Below are 21,853 nucleotides of genomic sequence, written 5' to 3' on the forward strand. Positions count from 1 at the left end.
AAATATATTTCAGATGTTCAAAAAAGATATGACACCCAGAACACCCATGTCCCCACCACCCAGCTTAGGAAACCGTACGTGGCAGGTGGGACCCACTTTAAGCAGCATCCCCAGTCCATTCCCCTCCAGAGATGACCAGAAGAAGCTTGACCTTATTTATCCCTAAATGTTTCATGGTCGTTTTTCATGTTTTGAGAGTATACATAAGCAGTATCTGACTTCCTTTCCTAAGTAAGGAGGGAAATTCTTCGTGGCTACCTGTAGCCCCTTATTTATCGACTTCCGTCTTGATACGCTTGACCTTGGAGAGCCGGCCGCGGCTCCTTTTGCTGAGACCTCGCTGAAATGGCTGGCTTTCCAGACCCTTCTTCGTCAGAAGCCCAGGGGAGGAGGAGCAAGAAAGGGCTCTGAGGACGGGAGAGAAGGCTGATTCGGGCCTCCAGGCTCCACGTTGGGGAGGGCTGGCTTCCAGTCCGCTTGCTGGACGGACCCCCTCTGGGCGAGACGAACTAGCTCGCGGGTTTCCTCTCTCAGGACACCATCCGCAGCCACAGGGTTCCCACGCGGCGGCCTCAGCCTTACCCCCGGGCGCTGGGTGTGCTGCCCCGTGGGGCTGCAGGGGTCGGGGAGCGCCCCGGGGCCCGAGACAGGCGTGAAGCCGGCGGACCGTAGCCGGGTTGGCCGAGGCTAGCACGCCTGCCGCTCTCCGCCCGCAGCCCTTTGTCTCTCTCGGGCTCCCGTCCGCCCGCCCCACCCCTGCGCCCCCATTGGTCAGGGCCCGGGCCCGGGCCCCGAGAGGAGGGAGCGAGTGGGCGGGGCCGCGTGGCGTCAGCGCAAGATGGCGGCCTCGGCGGCGCTGTTCCTCCGCTTGCGGAGCGAGCTCTGGCTCGGCGCGCGGGGGCTGTGCGCGAGGCTGGCGACGCCGCCCCCCCGGACCCCGGACCAGGTGAGCCGGATGCGGGTGGTCCCCCGAGTGCGGGAGTCCCCTTCTGGAGTTCCGGGCGGACCGCCGCGCGCGAGGGTTCTGGGACGCAGCACCTCAGGTTGCTGAATGGAACGCCGCCCGCGTTTCGGGGCGCTTCCCTGCCTCCCGGGGTGGGCAACGTTTGCGCCCCCGAGCTAGATGCTGCGGGCTGAAGTGCGTCCTCTGAACGCCACTTCCTGTGGCCCCACGTGGGTGCCGGGGGAAGGGAGGTCACCTGTTTCCCGTCTCAGTGACCTCTCAGGTAATACTTGAGGAGGAGAGCCCGGGATGCTGGGGGTCCCAGTCTGGCCTTGGGGGTACTTTCCCCGCGGTGATGATGAGGTAGATGTCTGGACTTTTGAAATCAGCCTGCCTCCACATTGACAGAGATCCAGCCGTTCTGACCTCACTTCGTGCCCTTACTTCCCCAGGCGAGCGATTGCTGCTCTGTCCCCGCTCCCTTCCCTTCCCCTCTATACCCCACTACTGTGAGCGCGGGGCATCCGGCTGCCTTAACTACCCGTCCCAGTCCCCCTTTGTGCTCTCCATTGCCTTGCTCCCGGCATCCCAGTGTCCGGCCAGGCTTCCTGATTTCATTTCCCTGCCCTACAGGATCCTGGGCACCTGGCCTATCAACTCTTGAACCCCTGGGATCCTGGCCCCGGACAGTCTAGTTCTTGACTATTCTAAGAGACCCAGTCTCCTGGTTGCTCCTCCAGAGATTCAACACCCTGAGGCTTTGTGGGTGTCTGCTTCCTGGCTTGCGCCCTTGATTCTTCTACCAGGGTACCAGAATAATCCTGCCTTTTCGCACTTCCCTTTGGGCTAACCCACCTCCTGTCAATTGCAGGCCACGGAAATTGGGAGCCGCACGGGCACCAAGGCCCAGGCTCAGGGGCCACAGCATCAGCGGGGCACAGAGGGTCCCAGCTACGCCAAAAAAGTCGCACTCTGGCTTGCTGGGCTGCTGGGGGCCGGTGGGACTGTGAGCGTCGTCTATATCTTCGGTGAGACACATATGTCTGTTTCCCAATTTTGTTCCCTTGGCTCTCTCTTCTGCATAGCCTACCCCCTTTTCTCTCTAAGGGTTTGGCCCATCTTCATTGCCTGGCTCCTCCCTCATTAAGGCAGCCAACTAGAACATCTGCCTTGGAAATGGAAGACCTTTTTTTTTTCCTCTACCTACTTTGCTCAAGGTCCCACTCTTAGTTGGTTCTGCGCTAGGATCCAGAGAGTCATTTAGAAGAGGGAAAGTTGGGGAAGGAGAGGCCTGGACCAGCCTCCTAAGCTGCCTCTTCCTGTAGCACCCCAAACTCCAGCCCTCCCCCTAGTCCCTTCCTCCTTCAGAGACTGAGGAGACCCAGCCCCAGTCCCTCTTCTCTCGGAAACGCAGGATCCTGACTGTCAGCCCCCTCCTCTCTTGATCTTAGGAGACCATGCCTTTTCCTTCTTCACTCAGACCCAGGAATCCAGGCCCCCTGCCCTCTTCCTTTCCTCAAGACCCAGGAGACCAGGCCCCAATTTCTCTCATTCCTCCTTGTCTCCCTTACAGGAAACAACTCTGTGGATGAAACTGGTGCCAAGGTGAGGGGGAGAGAGAGACCCAGAGGCTATGCCAGGGGTGCTATCCTGTGGGTCCTTTCCCCTTTGGTCTGCTCAGGCTCATTCCTGGTCTCGGGGTGAGCCTGTCCCTTTCAGAGACCTTTGCCTACTCCTCCCTGGGCCCTGGAGATTCCTTTTTTGGGCTTGATGGGGTTCTGCGTCTGCCATCCCAAACCACATATTTTTGTCTCCACCTTCCAGATTCCCGATGAATTCGACAATGGTGAGTGAAAACAAGCACAGATTCTGAGATCCCCCGAAACTCCCTTTCTGCTGTTTATAGGGATGTTGCCTTTCCCATCTGGTGCCCCCCCACCCCTCCTCCTTCCATTGGTGGGTAGGGGAGTCAGCAGCTGGGTGGCTTTGCGGGGAAGGGCATTACAAAGCCCCAGTCCTCTTCAGACCTCTTCACTGGCCCAGGAGCAGATGGTCAGGGACAGATGGGGGAGGGGAGTCCACAGTAGGCGAGCTTGGAGAGAGGGGGCTGTCTATCACCGGACACATGGCTTCCTGTGCCTTAGATCTGAGCGGCTGCATCCCTTAATCCCCTCTTCTTTATAACAGCCTCTTGTTTCCCCCCAGCCCCCCACCCCATCAGGCTCCTCATTTCCAAAACAATGTCTCTTTCCTCCCTCCTCCTTTTAGTTAACCAGCTTTTGGTGGAGAGTTTCTGACAAATTGGATAGTAGAGAGTAGTTGTCAGTCCTGTCACACCTGGCCCTTCCCAGGAGAAAAATAAAATTGGTAGGTCCAGAAAGCCGCCTGTTCGTGCTGGGGAAGTTTGCAAACCCACATGTTAATACACTGGTTACTTAAGCTGGGCAGGTGGGTAAGTATGATCTTTTAACTGGGTAATCTTTCTGGTTCAGATAAATCGACATACTGATGTAAATGGGGCAGGTAAACACGCAGGTTTAAAAAGTGTGTGTTTGCGAGCATAACTCGTGTCAGTGTTTTTTTGTGAAAAGGCAGGCCCATACATAGATAGTGGCTTAACTAGACTAAAAGTACTGTAATGAAGTAGGCAGTCAGGTAAACTTCCTGCTTTCGGCTGGCTTCAGTATATCCATTTAAACCAGGATTTTTCAGCCTTGGCCCCCTTGGGACTTTGGGGCAGGTAGTGCATTGTTGTGGGGGCGCGCCCTGTGCCTTGGAGGGTGTTGAGGAGCATCTTGGGCCTTGGTCCCCTAGACGCCAGTATCTTGACAATCACACGTGTCTTCAGACATTGCCTAAGTTCCCCGGAAGATGGTGGACCAGATTGCTGCTAGTTGAGAACCACTAGTTTCTAAAGTATATAAGTGTATGTATATAGTTAGTGTGGTTTAAATAGACTTGGCGTGTTAGCTTAAAGCAGACAGATCTGGAGGCCTGGTGGTTCAAAACGGACTACACACACTGGCATAATGTCAGCAGAGTTCTGTGTATGTGGGTTTCGAGTGGGCAGATGTATCAACGTTCTGTTTTATATCTGGGGGGGGGAGAGTGTGGGTGTAAGTATTCACATTAAAATTGGGCAGATGAGTAAGTGTATTTACTCCTGCCTGGCGGTTATGTCCTTGCCTTCTACCTTTGGACTTGGAAATGAGCTCATTCAAACCAGGTGGGTATGGAGACTTGTTTGTGTTGGGTAGGTAAATAAACCCCTGGTTCGTCCGGGAGGTTGTGCAGTGGCTCATCTTGGAACCCCTTTGTGCCCTGCTATCCTCCTAGATCCGATTCTGGTACAGCAGTTGCGCCGGACATACAAATATTTCAAAGACTATAGACAGGTGAGCAGGAGCTCTGAGCCCAGTCCCCATCCCTCCAGCCTGGGCCCCCGCCTCCTCATCTGAGTGCTCCCCACTCCGTCTCTCTCCCACAGATGATCATCGAGCCCACCAGTCCCTGCCTCCTCCCAGACCCGCTGCGGGAGCCGTACTACCAGCCGCCCTACACACTGGTCCTGGAGCTCACGGGCGTCCTCTTGCACCCTGAGTGGTCGGTGTGTCCTGGGGAAGGCAGCGGGTTGAGGACACTAGATAGACACGGTGGCCGGGTCGCGATGGTAGGGTTAAGAGCAGAGATGCTGGAGCCAGCTCCACTGTGTGATGTTGGGGAGGAGGTGTCGCTCTTGTTGCTTTTCTCACCTGTGAGACCGCCCACCCCGTAGCTGCTTGTGAGCGTGCCTGGGCGCGCGGTCCGTGCTACCGAGGAGTCAGCTGTTAGTCTGGGACCCACACCCTCCAGACTCCCAAGACCCTTGGTCACGGCCGTGACCTCTGAGCCCCACCCCAGAGCTAGACAGATGGGGGAGAGCACTCTCGTTCTGGGGACCCCTCCCCAGGCTGGGGCTTTGTTCTGTTGGGGGTTTCTGGGTCTTGGTGTTTCACTGTCCTCCCTGCCTCCCTAGCTGGCCACTGGCTGGAGGTTTAAGAAGCGTCCAGGCATCGAAACCTTATTCCAGCAGCTTGCCCCTTTGTATGAAATCGTCATCTTTACATCCGAGACTGGCATGGTAAGGCCCCGGGACAGCGGAGGGACGGTCAGTGGCCAGAGAGCGGAAGGGTCAGAGCTCAGCCTGACCCTGTTCTCCCTCCCATCCCGCCCCCCAGACTGCATTCCCGCTCATCGACAGCGTGGACCCCCATGGCTTCATCTCCTACCGTCTCTTCCGGGATGCCACAAGATACATGGATGGCCACCATGTTAAGGTGCCATGTGGGGGCCCATGGGTGGTCCTCTGGGACTTGGGGGGGCTGGCACTTCCTGAGGGAATGAGGCCCCAGCTCTGACCCCAGCCTCAACCCTGCTTCTGCCCTAGGTCTGATCCTGCCTCCGGCACAGGCTGGGCTTCTAGGTTCTTCTTCCTTCCCCGGTATCTGGGGATGGGAGTGGGGCGGGGGGATGGTGGGGGGTAGTCTCTCCAAAGGAGACAGTTGGGGGTAACGGAGGGATATGAAGCTTGGAAGCCATCTGCTGTCTCTGTGTCTGGAGCCGAGTGTCCCTGGGATTGTGTGATTGTGGTAGCTTATATGAGACTCTGGGCCTTGTTTGTACTCCCAGGACATTTCGTGTCTGAATCGGGACCCGGCCCGTGTAGTCGTCGTGGACTGCAAGAAGGAAGCTTTCCGCCTGCAGCCCTACAATGGCGTCGCCCTGCGGCCCTGGGACGGCAACTCCGATGACCGGGTCTTGTTGGACCTGTCTGCCTTCCTTAAGAGTGAGGCTGACCCCTGACCTCCTGGCCTCTGACCTTGGAGCCCTTGACTCTCAAGATACCCATGTAAAATTGGGTACTTGAGGTGTGGGAGGTTCACGAGCATCTTGCCGTCTTTAGAAGTTTCCGAGAATGTTTGGGGGTTTGGGGTGCTCTGGAATATTTAGGGAATACTTGGGGATGTCCAGGGGAGCCCTTTTAGAGCGTTAAGAAATGTTCCAGGTAACTCTGACCAGGCCCAGTGTCTGACGTTACGCTTGCGGGCCCTGCTTCCCTGGGGCCTTTCTGCCTGGCCGACCCCTGCCTGCTGTGCCCATAGCCATTGCGCTGAACCGCGTGGAGGATGTCAGGACTGTGCTGGAGCATTACGCCCTGGAGGATGACCCCCTGGAGGCTTTCAAACAGCGGCAGAGCCGGCTAGAGCAGGTGGGTCCCCAGATCTGCAGGGGGATGGGTGGCGTCGCATCAGTTCCCGAGGCTCCCAAGAGAGGGGCCCTCGACCAGCCTGTCTAGCCTGTCTCTCCTCTGGCTGCGAGACCTTGAGCGAGGCCCGTGTCTTCCACACAACCGGTCCTGTAGGGCTCTTGCAGTGGGGGAGGGGGTGGTCGATTCCACAGCCTGCTCTGAGAATAGGAGGCAGGAAATGCCAAGCATGGGTCTTGGAGAGGGGTAGTCCATGATCGTTTCCAGCGGGTCTGGAGGCCCCGGTTTTGTGTGGACAGGAGGTTTGGGTCAGGTCTGGGGAGAGGGATCCCTGGACTCTTGGCCCAAGGGACTGGGCAAGGAGTTCTGGTGGTCTCAGTGTGATCCTGGTAATTTGGAAGTGGGGCTAGGAACATGGATTGAGTCTGGGAAAGAGATCCTCAGGGGTCTAGACTGAGGTTGATCACATTCTGGGGTGGGTGCCTGGGAGCAGGGCTGGAGCTCCTGAGTGCCCAAAGGAGAAGTCCTGGAGATTTGGGCCTGGGATCCCCCAGCATCCAGACAGGGGTCATGCGGCTGAGGGCTGGGCACGGGGGCCCAGGGAGCAGAACAGTGCCGTCCGATGAAGGGCCTGGGGTCTCGCCAGCATCCAGGTTAGGGTAAACAGGGTAGGTTCCCGGGGTTCTGGGGAAGGGGATCAGGACCGTACCGGGATTTGAGTCTGGGCTCCTGTGTCTGGGCTGGTGTTCTGGGCGCTTGGGGAAGGGGTCTAGGCTGGGCCCAGGTTTAAGGAAGAGATGGCCCCTTGGATGAGGGACCCTAGTAGGAGAATACCCACCCTGGGCTGATTCTCCTCTGTCCCTCACCCCAGGAAGAACAGCAGCGCCTGGCTGAGCTCTCCAAATCCAGCAAGCAGAACCTCTTCTTCGGCTCTCTCACCAACCGCTTATGGCCTCGCTCCAAACAGCCCTGACCTCTGAGCCTCCTCAGACTCACTGCCTGGGTCCTGGGCCCCAGGCCCCAGTGCTCCCAGACCATGGCTTGGGCAGCCACATCCAATAAAGTCCATCCCAGATGCCACACTCCTGTGTCCGGAGAGTCTCCAGCTGGGGGCATCAGGGTGAGGTCCGCGACTCTTGGGTCATCGTCCCACGGTGGCCGATGGGCTGCCCAGCACGGAGTAGGTCCTTTGGTGGATCAGGATTGGTTTTGAACCCTGGCCTGGGAATCCGCAAACCCGGGTCCCTCTGGCCGCATCTTCCCATGTGCCATGTGACCTCAAAAAGTGCGTCTCACTCCGTGGCCCCAGATTCCTCATCTGTGGGAAAGGGAAGGGAGGGCGGCAAGGGGGCGTTGGAGAGGCAGGTCCCTGCCCGGTCGCTGTGTGCACGCCCCAAGTGTGGGCTCAGGGAAGGAGGGGGGTGCAGGGGGAGGGGGGACTCTGGCGGAGCAGAGCTCCTCCCGGCCCGAGAGGGTGGCTGCCACCCCCTCTGTTGGCTGTGGCCCTGTGGGAAGGTGCGCCTGGCGTTGCTTGATCTGTTTTTCCAGTAGAAGCCCGAAGTTGGGATTTTCATGTTAAGTCTCTTGTGAAATGTTGGCTCTTAACTGGGACAGACAGACGGTGTGGTGGCACTGTGTGCTGGAACTTTCTGTGATGTTTATTCCGTGTCCCGTATCTGCACTGTCATGGTCGGACGGAGCCATGGAGTACCTGCAGTGTCAGGGTAACTGAGGACTGGAGCTTCTGCTCGTATCATTTTAAGTAACCTTCATTTAAGCGGCCACCTGTGGCTCGTGGCCCCTGCAGGGGACAGCACAGTCGCGTGCCCTTCCACAGTCTGGGTTCCCGAGTGGCCACGTTCAAATCCCAGCTTTGCCACTTCCCGCCTTGTGTGGTCTCGGGCAGGTTACTTTGCCTTTTGTGCCTCAGTTTCCCCATCTGTAAGGGTAACAGTACCTAGCTGGTAGGCTAGGCTGGAGGCCTGAGTGAGGCGCTCAGATGGGAGCTGTGGACCTTCGGCCATGTGTCCGTGTGCCTCTGCTACCTTAGCTCACAGATGGGGTGATGGTGGGACCTGTCTTCCAGCTATTGTAACAGGACAGCCCGCACTCGGCGGTGTGTAAATTCCCGTGGGCCTTCTCACCCGGTTCCCATACTGGCTCTTCACAGACTGAAATATTCTGGACCACATTGACGGCCCCCACCCCCGGCTGGCCCAGCCTCTCCTCCAGCCAGTACTTAGTGCTAGTACCAGTTAAAATATTTTTAAAAGACATCCTCTGGTGTTTGTTACAATAATTAAAATGTAACTGCGTGGGCCAGATCGAATCTCTGGACTCTCTACGGTTTTTTGTTTTTTGTTTTTTTTTATTTGACATAGGAGCAAGAGAGGGAACACAAGCAGGGGGAGTGGGAGAGGGAGAAGCAGTCTCCCCGCTGAGCAGGGAGCCCGCTGCGGGACTCAATCCCAGGAGCCTGGGATCATGACCTGAGCCCAAGGCAGACGCTTAACGACTGAGCCACCCAGGTGCACCTCTATAAGTTTTTTTTAAAGACTCACAGAGAAGTGTTTAAATTTGCATACCTGCCCAGCCCCAAGGTGTACTATCTATAACCCGGGCTAGGCCTCAAGGGTCTTGGTTTACTCATTCATAAGAGATTCATTATAGTACCTCCCTCGTTCATTGACTGACTCACCAATATTTCCTAAGTGCTGATTGCCCAACCTCGTTCTAGGCACGAGGGTGCATCAGTGAGCAAATTAGATGAAAAGCTCTCCCCTCATGGAGGAAACAATGGTCAGATATTTCTCAAGGTAATAAAACGCATAAAGAAAAATAAGGTATGGTAAGTAGAGTGGTTTGGGGATTTGAGGTAGTGATTTAGATTGGATGAAGCAGTCAAGGAAGGTCTCTTGGGAGGGTGTATCTGACAGATCACAAGGAAATGGGGAAAGCCATGGGGATCTCTTTGTCAGGCACGGTCACCTCAGGGCCTTTGCACTTTGCTGTTCCCTGTGTCAGGAATATTTTACCAGGATGCATATCACTTCCTCTTCTTACCCCCACCTTAGATCTTTGCTCAGATGTCACCGCAGCATGGCCTGTGGGCACTAAGATCAGCTGGTAAGGAAAAGTCCTGAATAGCCAGAGAGACTCCATGAAAATCTCTTAAAAGTATACCTCACACACAGACGTGACAGAATTCACCTGAAACGTTATCATTTCTGGCACAAACTTTCAGTAAAGCCTGGCTATATTTATAAGCTTTTTAAAATGTTAGAGATAGACCTGGAATCTGTTACCTTCCCAAGTTATCATCCAGGGCAGGACTTGGCCATCTCCCGCAGCTGGTTCTAAAGACTGTCCAAATTCCATTTGATTGTCTCCCGTGATGAGCTCACTCCTCCACCTACCCCAGTACAGGGCCTAACTTGACTCCCAGTAGTTGGTCCACGAGGTTTGGCTCTCTGCTTTGGGCAACAGAGCCAGTTTGAGTAAGGGGATGTGGCGGGGCGGGGGGGGGGGCCCTCAAACGTCAACCTTAGAGTCTTGGAGTGTATTTTTCTTTCTTTCTTTTTTTAAAGATTTTATTTATTTATTTGACAGCACAAGCAGGTGGAGTGGCAGGCAGAGGGAGAGGGAGAAGCAGGCTCCAGGAGAAGTAGGCTCCCTGAGGAGCAGGGAGCCTGACGCGGGGCTCGATCCCAGGACCCTGGGATCATGACCTGAGCTGAAGACAGTCGCTTAACCAACTGAGCCACCCAGGCGCCCTGGAGTGTATTTTTCTTTCTTTTTCTTTTTCTTTTTTAAAGTAGGCTCCATGCCCAGCGTGGAGCCCAATTCAGGGCTTGAACTCAACCTGAGATCAAGACCTGAGTTGAAATCGAGTCGGACGCTAAAGAGACTGAGCCACTGAGGCACCCCTCAGAGTGTATTTTGAAGGCACTGGGGAGCCATGCAGGAGTCTGCAGAAGAGGGACATGGTCAGATTTGTACTTAGACCCCATAGACCAGAGTGGTCACGGCTGGGAGAGAGGAATCGGGGCTGTGGGACTCAGTAGGTGCGTGGCCACCTTGGTGAGTGTTAGGGAAGTGCCTGCAGGAGGAGGAATCTGCTGAGAAAGGAATTCAATAGAGGAGGGAGCAGAGTGGACATGAGCAGAGGAAAGACCTGTGCGAAGGAGCCTGGGGTGTCCGCACAGTGACCATGGCCCTCCCCTGCTCAAAAGACTCTCATGACTCCAGTCCTCAAGATTAAGAGGAAACTTAAAAAAAAAAAAAAAAAACTTTATTTTGGGAGGCCTGGGTGGCTCAGTTGGTTGAGGGACAGACTCTTGATTTCGGAAGGCTCAGGTCATGATCCCAGGGTTGTGGGATGGAGCTCAGCATCCAGCGCTGAGCTCACTGGGGAGTCTGCGCTCCCTCTCCCTCTCTCTTCCTCTGCCCCTCCCTGCACTTGCGTGCTCTCCATAATTAATGAATCTTAAAAAAAAAAAAAAAGATTGTATTTTTAAGTACTCTCTACACCCAATGTGGGGCTTGAACTCACAACCCCGCGATCAAGAGTCGCACGCTCCACTGCCCAAGCCAGCCGGGCACCCCTAAGAGGAAATTCTTCATTAAGAATTGATGAGCACTTGTGTATGCCCGGTTCTGCTGGGCTATACTTTACTGATCATCCTATCTTCTCTAAAAGAAAAATAAGTTTGTAAATCGAACCTGTATTTTCCCCTGTAATTATTAGCTTGTAAGTATTCAAATGTTTTCTTGCGGGGCGGGGGGGGAGGGGAGTGCGGGGAAGGAGTTGGCGTCACCTAAGGACTTTACTCAGCACCTGGCACAAAGCGTTTATGACCAGAGGCTGGAGCATCTGCTCCCACCACCGGGCTTTCCTTGCCGTGGTCCGGGAATACTTAGGGGCTTCTGGAGGGCCCGGGGGTGCCCCCTCCCCCCATTGTGAGCGAGCGGGGGCCCCTTGATCTGCGAAGACGGAATTTCCTGCCCATTTGCTCCTCACACCTTCCGGAGGCCAAACGGGCGGCCCAGCTGCGGCCCAAAGGGGGAGGGGCGCGGCCGTCCGGCAGATGGCGACATTTACATACAGCTGGAGACCCCTCGCAGGCGGGGGGCCCCTCACCCCGGCGTCTGGTGCATCCGTGATGCGGGGTTTGGAAGGGTGGCTTTGTCTTCCGGAGGGGAGCACACACACCGCGCATGTACACACACAGGTCCACAAAGAACCCCGGATCTTCATCGTACCCACACATGGCTACACCTATGGGCTTCCCAACACCTAATCTCTTTCACACTCGGACGCTCGGTTATTCACAGCTGACATAGACCCTACCGCGCGCGCGCGCGCACACACACACACACACACACACACACACGCAGCCACCTAGAGGTACCTGTACAGACCACAAACACACACACACAGCCACCTAGAGGTACCTGTACAGACCACAAAGAGGTTCATGTTACTCCACACAGTGGTTCAGGATCTCACATTTACTCCTATACACGCACAGAGAAGCATCCACAACAGCCGCACAATCCCCCAAAGTCACACAATCATGAAGTCACGTATGCCTATATTCTCCCATGCAGGTGCACACGCGTACACGCACACACACACAACCACAGAATCTTACAACCTCGCAATAGTCTTAACCATATACAATTTTAGGCACACGTGGAGCCACGTAGTCTCAGCTAGGCACACAATCACAAAGTCACGTACAGCCTCCAGCCAGTAGCTCTTGCTCACACCACACGCATGCACAGAATCTTAAAATCATACATAACCTCACACACTGGTTTAACCCCCTAGCCCCACTCCATCCTCACACACAAAGTCGTGCCCAAACCACACACAAGATCGCACGCTCACTACATTGCCGGTGCCCACACCACAATTCACGGTTGCTCCAGCAAGCTCCCCTTTCCCTGCGACCTCCTCCCCTGGGGTCTCCCGGAGCCGGGCGGCTGCCTGAAGGGGCGGAGCCGTCCCCTCCGATATAAGGCTCGGGAGCTAGCAGCTGCGGCTCCCAGCACCCCCCCCCCCAAAAGGCCATGGTCAGCCTGCAGATGCCCCAGCTCCTGCCCCGGACGGTGATCCTGGCGCTTATTTTCCTTCCCCAGGTCAGAGCAGGAGTGGAAAGGGAGGAATGGGAAGGGAGCGACCCCGGGGTCTTGGGGTGGGGCCGCGGGGCGGACGGGACGCCTGGGCCCCGACGCCTTCTCACCCTGTGCCCCTTTCCGGCCCCAGGCACGGCCGGCAGGCGTCTTCGAGCTGCAGATCCACTCTTTCAGGCCGGGACCAGGCCCGGGGGCCCCGCGGTCCCCCTGCAGTGCGCAGGGCCCGTGCCGCCTCTTCTTTAGGGTCTGCCTGAAGCCGGGGGTCTCCGAGGAGGCCGCCGAGTCTCCGTGCGCCCTGGGCGCGGCGCTGAGTGCGCGCGGACCCGTCTATACCCAGCAGCCCGAAGCGCCCGTGCCTGACCTGCCTCTGCCCGACGGCTTCATGCGCGTGCCCTTCCAGGAAGCCTGGCCGGTGAGAACCCCGTGCTTGGAGGCCTTACCCAAACCTCTACGGCCTTCTGCCCTCCAACTGCCAAGACCCCAACCTTTCCCTCTGGGGACCCCAAATTCCCAGACCAGTAACTATCATCTAGAATCCCACATTCTTAGACCCTGTGGGCTACCCACAGTGTAACCCAAATTTCTGAATCCCACTTCCCCTTTAGGGATCCCAAATATTCTGACGCCCACCCTGCATGCTTGGGACCCCAAGTTCCCAGAACCTCAAACTCACTTTCTGTAAATCCTAAATTCACAGAACCCTACCTCTGTTCCTTGGGGGGGATCCCTAAACACTGGAATCCTTATCTTTATCTTCAGATCTCCCTGCACTTAGGGACCTTCCCACACCCTGTCTCCCCAATCTCCTCTCACCTTATCCCTACTCAGATCTTCCAGTTGGGGCCCGTATTCATGACTTTTACCTCCAAAATCCTATCTCCTATCCCACAACCCCAAAAGCACAGGTGAACAGACCTGTACTTGAATTCTAGACCCCTGTCCTTTTGGGCAAAGTGGCTTTCCCTGGTCCAGCCTCAGTTTCCCCATCTGTAAAATGGGATCATCATGGTACCTCACAAGGGTCCCTCTTGAGGGATTCAACCAGGTATCTCCAGTCTAGTGTGTATTACCCATAGGAAGTGCTCAATAAAGGAGGCCCAAACTGTCATTCCTTCCCTGGGCCAGCCCCTCTGGGAATTGTCACTTGTCTGCCTGGTCCCTGGAATGACCTCCCCCCTCCAAGTCTGGCCTTCACTGAGTACCCACCCTGACCACTGTCTTCCATTCTTTCCTCTCCTTCCTCCACCCAACCAGGGCACCTTTTCCCTCATCATCGAAACCTGGAGAGAGGAGTTAGAACAGATTGGAGGTGAGTGTCTTCAGCCATCAGACTAAAGTGCAGAGTATGGAGGCTCCAGGGAGTTGGGGCCCCATGGAAGATGCAGGATAGTGACGTGGGGCTGTCTATAGGATGGAGCATTCACGGGATCCCCCGCCTGCGATGTCCTCACAGCTCCTGGAGTGCAGTGCTGGGTGTTGGTAGTCCCAGGGCTCTTGGCGGGTCGGTGTAGGATTGTCCTGGGACTGGACATAGGAGTCTGTGGCCTGATACCAGGCAAAGTACACTCTTACTATCTTGGAATCGAAGCCACCAGAGCAGAAGGATATAGCATCTCACAGTTCTGCACTCTCACCATCAGAGTTTGATAAGCCGGGGTACAGAATGAGTTACTTCTGGTTCTTCTATTCAAAGTTCACATAGGGGTCCCAGAAGCCCTACGGGCCGTCGCATGTTCACCAGAGTGAATAGTGAGCAAAGGTTTCAGGGAGGGAGATGGGGTGACTTTCTTCTTTTTTTAAAAAAAAAGATTTTATTTATTCATTTGATACACAGAGATAGAGCATGAGCAGAGGGAGAGGCAGAGAGAGAGGGAGAAGCAGGTTTCCCGCAGAGCAGGGAGCCCGATGGCGGAACTCGATCCCAGGACCCCAGAATCATGACCTGAGCCGAAGGCAGACGCTTAGCGACTGAGCCACCCAGGGGTCCCCGGGGTGATTTTATTCTTAATTCGAGGGGATTTTGGAGCCATGTAAGGCCCACAGTGTGTGTGTGTGTGTGGGGGGGGGGTGTCTGTCACTATTTAGATAGAGAAAACTCCTGTGGCACAATGTAGGGGTGTGACAGCTTTGCTGGGGAGAAAATGCCACTCTGTCTGTATCCCGAGGCTTCAGGCAATTAGGGTAATTTATGGTCTAGTAATTGGGGTCTCTGTCACCATTTTGAAATAGGAAGATCCTGAGGCACAGTTTCGGGGTGTTATGACCTCACTTCAAAAGGCCTGTGTTGCGCCTTGGCCATATAGCGATATCAAATGGCACAGGGTGTTAGAGGGCTCATTACTGCTTTAATATACAAAGATTCTGGGGCAAGATCCGGGGGTATTGCGGCTTCTGTGGGAGGACTGTTATCATCGCGATGGTCATAGGGTACTCATGGGATGGCGACATCATTATGGGAGTTCACAGCCTGGTTAAGGGGGTAACTGCCATTCTCAGGGCTCTAAAAGGGGTGTTTTGTCCTCGCTGAGAGCGGCAGGGAGAGTGCAAGCTCCATCTGTATCGCCCGGCCCGGCCCACCCCAGCGCCGCTCCCTTGTCCCCGCAGGACCCGCCTGGAGCCTGCTGGCGCGCGTGGCCGGTCGGCGCCGCCTGGCTGCGGGGAGCCCGTGGGCCCGGGATGTGCAGCGCGCAGGCGCCTGGGAACTGCGCTTCTCCTACCGCGCGCGCTGCGAGCCTCCCGCCGTCGGGGCCGCATGCGCGCGCTTCTGCAGCTCGCGCAGCGCCCCCTCGCGGTGCGGCTCGGGACTGCGCCCCTGCGCGCCGGTCGAGGGCAAGTGCGAGGCCACGCGTGAGTCCTGCGTTCCACCCCACCCCATCCCCGGCCGTTCCTTACTTAGCTGCACTTACGGCCCCCAGGCCCCTTTCAAAACCCGGTTAACCTCCTCAGGGAACTGGGGACCCGAGAGCTCTGCCTGGGTGCCGCAGACACCCCTCTCCAGGAAACGAGGGAATGCTGCTGACCGCTGGCCAAGTACCCCAGGCCCCGCTCTAGCCCCACTCGCGGTCCTCAGCCCCCTCCCACGATCCAGCTGCCACCCTCGGGGAAACTGAGGACCCTGGGCTTCCCTCCAGACTTCTAGGCACTCCAGCCCCCTTCCCTTTCTCTTCCTTAATAGGAACCTCACACCAATATCCCATGCTGGTACTATCTCCCCCGCCCCCCTGCCCCCCGCTTCGTCCTCTAACGCATGCGCACACCCCTTTCCAAATGCTAGGACCTTCTAACTCTTCTAATGCTGGGGCCCTTCCTACCCCCACCCAGGAGCTGTGGAAACCCCTCACAGTTTCCCTCAACCCCCTCACCAAGGGATACTTTATCCTCCCTTCCTGCAATTGCAGGCCAGATCTAAAGCTTGGATCCCCGACCTCCGTTATGGGGACCCTCAGACTCCTCCCCAAACTTCTGAATCCCACTGAAGCCCCTAGGACTCCCGGGCTTATCCGGATTCTCCCAGGCCTGCCCTAATTCAAGACCCCCTATTTCCCCTGAAAGACCAGGGGCCCCTCCCCAAGCCCCAATCCCCTTCTCTCACTCTGCTCTCTCCAAGCTCAGACCCTGCAGGCCCCACTCCAGTCTCCTAAGAGCACAGAGTCTGGAGCTCAGTGGCCTGGGTTCACATCCTCCACCTGCCACTTCCTATGTGCCTCTCTGGGCCTCAGTTTCCCTGTCTGGAAACTGGGGGGTCACAATACCCTCTAGCCCAGAGGGTTGTCTGTCACAAGGATGAAACAAGGTAGCGCTCAGAAACTTCTCTGTTTCCTATCCTCCTGACCCTGCCTTCATCAACGTTACTCTCCCCTTGCCTCTCCTTTCCCCATAGCGGCGTGCCGAGAGGGCTGCAGTCCCGACCACGGCTTCTGTGAGCAGCCCAATGAATGTCGATGCCTGGAGGGCTGGACCGGGCCCCTCTGCACCATCCCTGTCGCCAGCAGCTGCCTCACTCCCAGGGGCCCATCGGCTGCCACCCCTGGATGCCTTGTACCCAGGCCTGGGCCCTGTGACGGGAACCCGTGTGCCAACGGGGGCAGCTGTAACGTCAGTATCAGCCCCTTCTACCTCATCCTGGGGAGGGCTTCCTGGAGGTGCCCAGTCTTCATCTGGGGCCTTGAAGGATTGGGGAATGAATGGGGTCGGGAAGAGCCCGTAGTAACCAGGTGAGCGGCCTGGGGTCAGCAAAAGTGGGGCAGTGGGAATGAGCCTGGTGTGTGTACTGGGATAAAGTGGAGCCCAGCGTGGGCCACCTGGACACTGCCACCAAGGGACAGTGAGAAACAGTCAGGGTCAGGTTAGGGGGAGGGCCTGAGAAGGGGAGATCCAGAGAAGGCTTCATGGAGGAGGTGGGCTTAGGGCTGGGACCCCGAGGTGGGATTCGGCTATGCGGACGGAAGCGGGGAGGGCAGACCCGGCTGGCAGCATTCGTAGGCAAAGGTGAAGAGGTGGGAATGGGATTGCTCTGGACCTCCAGAGCTTCCCCTCTACAGGGTTGGCTGGGCAGAGCCAGAAACGTGGAGTGCAGCGAGGGCTTGTTCCAGGGGACTCCCCAGGTGTGGCCCCTGAAGACTGGGAGGTAGGACCGGACAAGGTGCAGCCCTCCATGGTCAAGATAGGAGGCGGGGAGGATTTTGCTCCCAGGAGACCCTGTTCTGAAGTCCTCTTGCGGCTGCCCAGGAGACCCCGGGATCCTTCGAATGCGCCTGTCCCCGCGGGTTCTACGGACTGCGGTGCGAGGTGAGCGGGGTGACATGTGCGGATGGACCCTGCTTCAATGGCGGCTTATGTGTGGGAGGCGCGGACCCTGACTCTGCCTACATCTGCCACTGCCCGCCCGGGTTCCAAGGCTCCAACTGTGAGAAGAGAGTAGACCGGTGCAGCCTGAAACCATGCCGGAACGGTGAGGTGGGGAGGCCAGGCGGTGAGGGACAGGGGAGGGGGGTGCCTAAGTGGTCAGTGGCAAAAGCGGGGCTTGGCTGAGACAGCCCTGGGTGGGAATCCTGGCTGAGCTTTCTCTACCCTCTGGCCCAGGGAAGTGACCCTCCCCCTCTGCCCAGCCTGTTTTTGTTGTTCTTTTTTTTAAGATTTTATTTCTTTTATTTTTTATTTTTTTAAGATTTTATTTATTTATTTGACACAGAGAGAGATAGAGAGAGAGCACAAACAGGGGGAGTGGCAGGCAGGCAGAGAGAGAGGGAGAGGGAGAAACAGGCTCTTTGCTGAGCAAGGAGCCTGATGCGGGGCTCGATCCCAGGTCCCTGGGATCATGACCTGAGCCGAAGGCAGCTGCTTAACAGACTGAGCCACCCAGGTGCTCCTAAGATTTTATTTATTTATTTATTTGAGAGAGAGAGAGAACACACGCAGGGGCAGTGGGAGAGGCAGAGAGAGAGGGAGAAGACCTGCCCTCATAGAGCTGAGTGAGCAGACAATAAACAAGATAAATAAGTAAATTATAGGGGAAGTTAGATGGTGATAAAAACTAGAAGAAAAGACGCACCTGGGGGGCTCAGTTGGTTGAGCGGAGGACTCTTGGTTTGGGCTCAGATCATGATCTCAGGGTCATGAGATCAAGCCCTGCGTCAAGCCCGTCTGCTTTTCCCTCTCCCTCTGCTCCTCTCCCTGCTCACATGCCCTCTCTCAAATAAATAAATAAATCTTAAAAAAAAAAACAACCAAGAAGAAAAAGCCAGAGGGGGATGGGGAGTGTGTATGGAGTGGAGGGTTGACATTTTAGCCAAAGTGGTTAGCGAAAACCTTGCTGAAGCATAGTGAAGGAGGGAGCCATATGGGGATCTAGAGGGAAGAGTTATGTTTCAGGGAGGAGGAATAGCAAGTACAAAGACCCTGAGGTCAGAATGTGCTTGGCTTGTTGAGGGTCACAGGGAAGCAGGTGTGGAAGGAGCAGAGTGAGAGAGTGAGCGCAGGGAGAGTGGGGAGAGATGAGGTCAGGGAGGTGACCGAGACAGATCGAGGGGGCCTTCCTGGGCCATGAGGAGGATTTTGATTTTACCATGAGGGAGATGGAGCCACAGGAGTGTTCCGAGCAGTGGAGAGATCTGATCTATTATAGGTGTTACAAGGTTAAATGAGATCATGAATGTAAAGGGCTCAGCACATTTTTTTTTTCAAGATTTCATTTATTTCTTTGAGAGAGAGAGCAAGTGCGAGTAGGGGGTAGAGGGAGAGGGAGAAGCAGGCTCCCCACTGAGCAGGGAGCCCGATGCGGGGCTTGATCCCACGACTCTGGGATCAGGACCTGAGCTGAAGGCAGACGCTTAACCTACTGAGCCACCCAGGTGCCCATGAGCATTCTTATAGTACTAATTCTCTCCAAAACACTGAGTGTTCACTCTGGGCTGAGTGGTACTAGGGACACAGCAGTGACTAGGACAGCTCTGGGTGGGCCCCATCCTCAAGGGGGTACCAGCCCAGGCGGGAAGACACACGTGTCCTCGGAGCCCAGAGTTGTCAGGGTTGTGATGGGGGAGCGCAGGGTTGGGATGGAGAGTGTCAGGGAAGGCTTCCTGGAGGAGGGGACATCTGAACAGAGACCTGAAGGCTGAGCTCGGGGAGAGACAAGGTGAAAAGAATGGGAGGAAAGGAGGAAGGGAAAAGGTAAGGGGCATCCCAGGCAGAAGGCATGGGCAAAGGCCAGCTGGTTCAACATGTTCTGGGACTACTAACTATTTGCATATGGTTGAAGCCGAGAGAAAAAGGAGAAACAGAGCGCCCAAGAGGTGAGGCTGACTCAAACCAAGACTTCACTGGACAGGAAAAGAAGCGGGCCTGCTTTCCAGGCCAACTCTCAGAGGCTGGCCCTAGAGCTAGATGGAGACAGCGGGGACTCAGAGGAAAGGGCGGGCAGGATTACAGAGCGGAGGAGCGGACGCGCGGACAGCTCAAGGATTCCCGTCCGGGCCGCGCCCCTGATGCCCCTGACGCCCCTTCCCCACAGGCGGGCTCTGCCTGGACCTGGGCCACGCCCTGCGCTGCCGCTGCCGCGCCGGCTTCGCGGGGCCGCGCTGCGAGCACGACCTGGATGACTGCGCCGGCCGCGCCTGCGCCAACGGCGGCACGTGCCTGGAGGGCGGCGGCGCGCGCCGCTGCTCCTGCGCGCTGGGCTTCGGCGGCCGCGACTGCCGCGAGCGCGCCGACCCGTGCGCCGCGCGCCCCTGCGCCCACGGCGGCCGCTGCTACGCCCACTTCTCCGGCCTCGTCTGCGCCTGCGCGCCCGGCTACATGGGCCCGCGGTGCGAGTTCCGGGTTCACCCCGACGGCGCGGACGACGGCGCAGGTGCGTTGCCCGCGGGGCTGCCGGGCCTGAGGCAGGGGGACCCGCAGCGCTTCCTTTTGCCTCCGGCTTTGGGACTGCTGGTGGCGGCCGCCTTGGCCGGCGTTGCGCTCTTGCTGGTCCACGTGCGGCGCCGTGGCCCTGGCCAGGATACTGGGTCTCGCCTGCTGGCAGGGACCCCGGAGCCATCGGTGCACGCGCTTCCTGATGCACTCAACAACAGGAGGGCGCAGGAGGGTTCGGAGGATGGGCTCAGGTAAGGGGCCGCACTCTCTCTCGCCTCGTCTCTCCTGGCAGCTTTCGTCAATCTGCATAGTGCAATTGGCCTGATTCCCTGATAGACCTCGATTGGTCCCTTCCTCTTACCTGCTCCCAGCCTTTTCTGATTGGGTCGTTCCGCAGTTCCCCTAGTTGGCTTTGGGTTCTCTCCATGGTGGGTGGGGAAAACAAGATCGGAGAATTGGAAGGGTCTGGATCTTCTTTTCCTCCCGCAGCCAGCCAGCGGATTGGAATCACCCTGAAGATGGAGACTCTCGTGCGATTTACGTCATATCTGCTCCTTCCATCTATGCCCGGGAGGTAGCTACCCCCCTGTACCTGCTCTGCACACATTGGGCACGCTGGGCGGAGGCAGCCCCTGCATTTCCTGTAGCCCTCTTTTACTCTATCTGTAAAATGAGGGAGGTAGGGTCTCTGGGAGGTCCTTAAGCCACCTTTCACTTGTGGCTTAATTTAGTTCTATCCTGCAGTCCTCTTGCTGTCGTTTGGAGCTATGGGCCATCTTCTCTTTGGAAGATCATATGACCTTCAAGAGGTCACGATGGGGAGCCCCAGCCAGAGCTTCACTGTTTCCCACTCACTGGGGAGAGGGAGAGGAGGCCGAGGGGCAGCCCTTTCTAATGCCTCCTACTCATTTCATTTCTAGGCCTGACCTGTCCCTGTTCCATCAGCGCCTGGAGACAGAACCTGGATATTTTTGTATTTACTTGGTGGTGTCCAATCTCTGCCTCAGACACTTTGGAGCTGGAGGGGGGGGCGCTGCAAGGATTTTGCCTTTGGGAGTTGTACATAATGGTTATTTAAATCCTATCCCCTTCCCCCCATCTCTCCAGAGACCTCTATAAAAAAGCTCTCATTGTGATCAGCTTTGACTCAGTGGGCTAAGTGCTTTGTACTTAGTGTTGGGACTGAGGGGAGAGTTATTGTCCCCTGAGAAGAATAATAGGACTCTGTTGGAGGGATCAGAAACAACTCAAAGTGGCTTAAATAAGAAGAATTTATTAGTTCATAAAATGAAACATCTTGTGGTAGGTGTACCTTCAGCAGGGTTGGATTCGGGGACCAGGTGCCCGAATGTTGTCAGTGTGCCAGTATGTTTTCATCCAGTTGTGTCTGGGAATGACTTCATTTATAAGCGGAGCTTTCATTGGCTCCAGCTTGTCACATGGCCTTGCCTGGAGGAGGGGCCAGGCTGAATGGCTTATTCTGATTGGCTAGTCTTGGCTATTTGTCCCGTGTGTGGCAGGAAGGTAGGTCAGTCAGCAGGTCCAAATCAAGTGGAGTGCATGGGTAAAGCAGTGTCCTACCCTCTACCCTAAATCCGGGTTTGTTACTAGACATGAGTATCGTAGCGGGCCGGCAAACCAACTGTTACAGAACACAAACTCAATAAATTTGAAGAGTTAATTAGCTTTATTAAGCGATTCATGAATTGGGCAGCGTCGTGTCTGGGGAGTAGAGGGGAGCTCGGAGGAGTTGTACAAAACGGAAGGTTTTTATGGGAAGGAGGGTGGGGCCACGGTCACCCCCCACTAGGGGAAGCGCAGGGAGTCTTTTTTTTTTTTTTTTAAAGATTTTATTTATTTATTTGACGGAGACACAGCGACAGAGGGAACACAAGCAGGGGGAGTGGGAGAGGGAGAAACAGGCTTCCCGTGGAGCAGGGAGCCCGATGCGGGGCTCGATCCCGGGATCATGACCCGAGCCAAAGGCAGACGCTTAACGACTGAGCCACCCAAGTGCCCGGGGAGTCTTTTTTTTTTTTTTTTAAGATTTTATTTATTTGTCAGTGCGCACAAGCAGGGGGGAGCTGCAGGCTCCCCGCTGAACAAGGAGCCCGATGTGGGGCTCGATCCCATAACTTGAGCCTAAGGCAGATGTCTAACCGAATGAGCCACCT

The 21,853-nt window shown here is 56.3% G+C and overlaps 2 protein-coding genes across 2 annotated transcripts; both read left to right on the plus strand.

The window, feature by feature from the left end:
• Positions 1–826: 826 nt before the first annotated feature.
• Positions 827–7,270, plus strand: TIMM50 (translocase of inner mitochondrial membrane 50). The gene is made up of 11 exons (XM_028090746.2): positions 827–946; positions 1,815–1,971; positions 2,517–2,548; positions 2,768–2,789; positions 4,280–4,338; positions 4,431–4,550; positions 4,959–5,063; positions 5,161–5,259; positions 5,612–5,768; positions 6,085–6,191; positions 7,060–7,270. Exons 1-11 carry the CDS (start codon positions 839–841, stop codon positions 7,159–7,161), a joined length of 1,068 nt encoding a protein of 355 aa, XP_027946547.1. The 5' UTR covers positions 827–838; the 3' UTR covers positions 7,162–7,270.
• A 4,993-nt stretch (positions 7,271–12,263) lies between these two features.
• DLL3 (delta like canonical Notch ligand 3) lies at positions 12,264–20,353 on the plus strand. Its single transcript, XM_028090687.2, is given in 9 exon segments — positions 12,264–12,332; positions 12,460–12,741; positions 13,584–13,638; positions 14,934–15,176; positions 16,210–16,424; positions 17,058–17,280; positions 19,339–19,930; positions 20,169–20,271; positions 20,273–20,353. Coding segments are annotated over 9 exon segments (1,863 nt in total).
• Positions 20,354–21,853: the final 1,500 nt, after the last annotated feature.

The sequence above is a fragment of the Eumetopias jubatus genome, unplaced genomic scaffold (assembly GCF_037043125.1).
Source record: "Eumetopias jubatus isolate StellerSeaLion01/CBP00866 unplaced genomic scaffold, mEumJub1_p1.0 scaffold_10, whole genome shotgun sequence".
In the NCBI taxonomy this organism is placed as follows: Eukaryota; Metazoa; Chordata; class Mammalia; order Carnivora; family Otariidae; genus Eumetopias; species Eumetopias jubatus.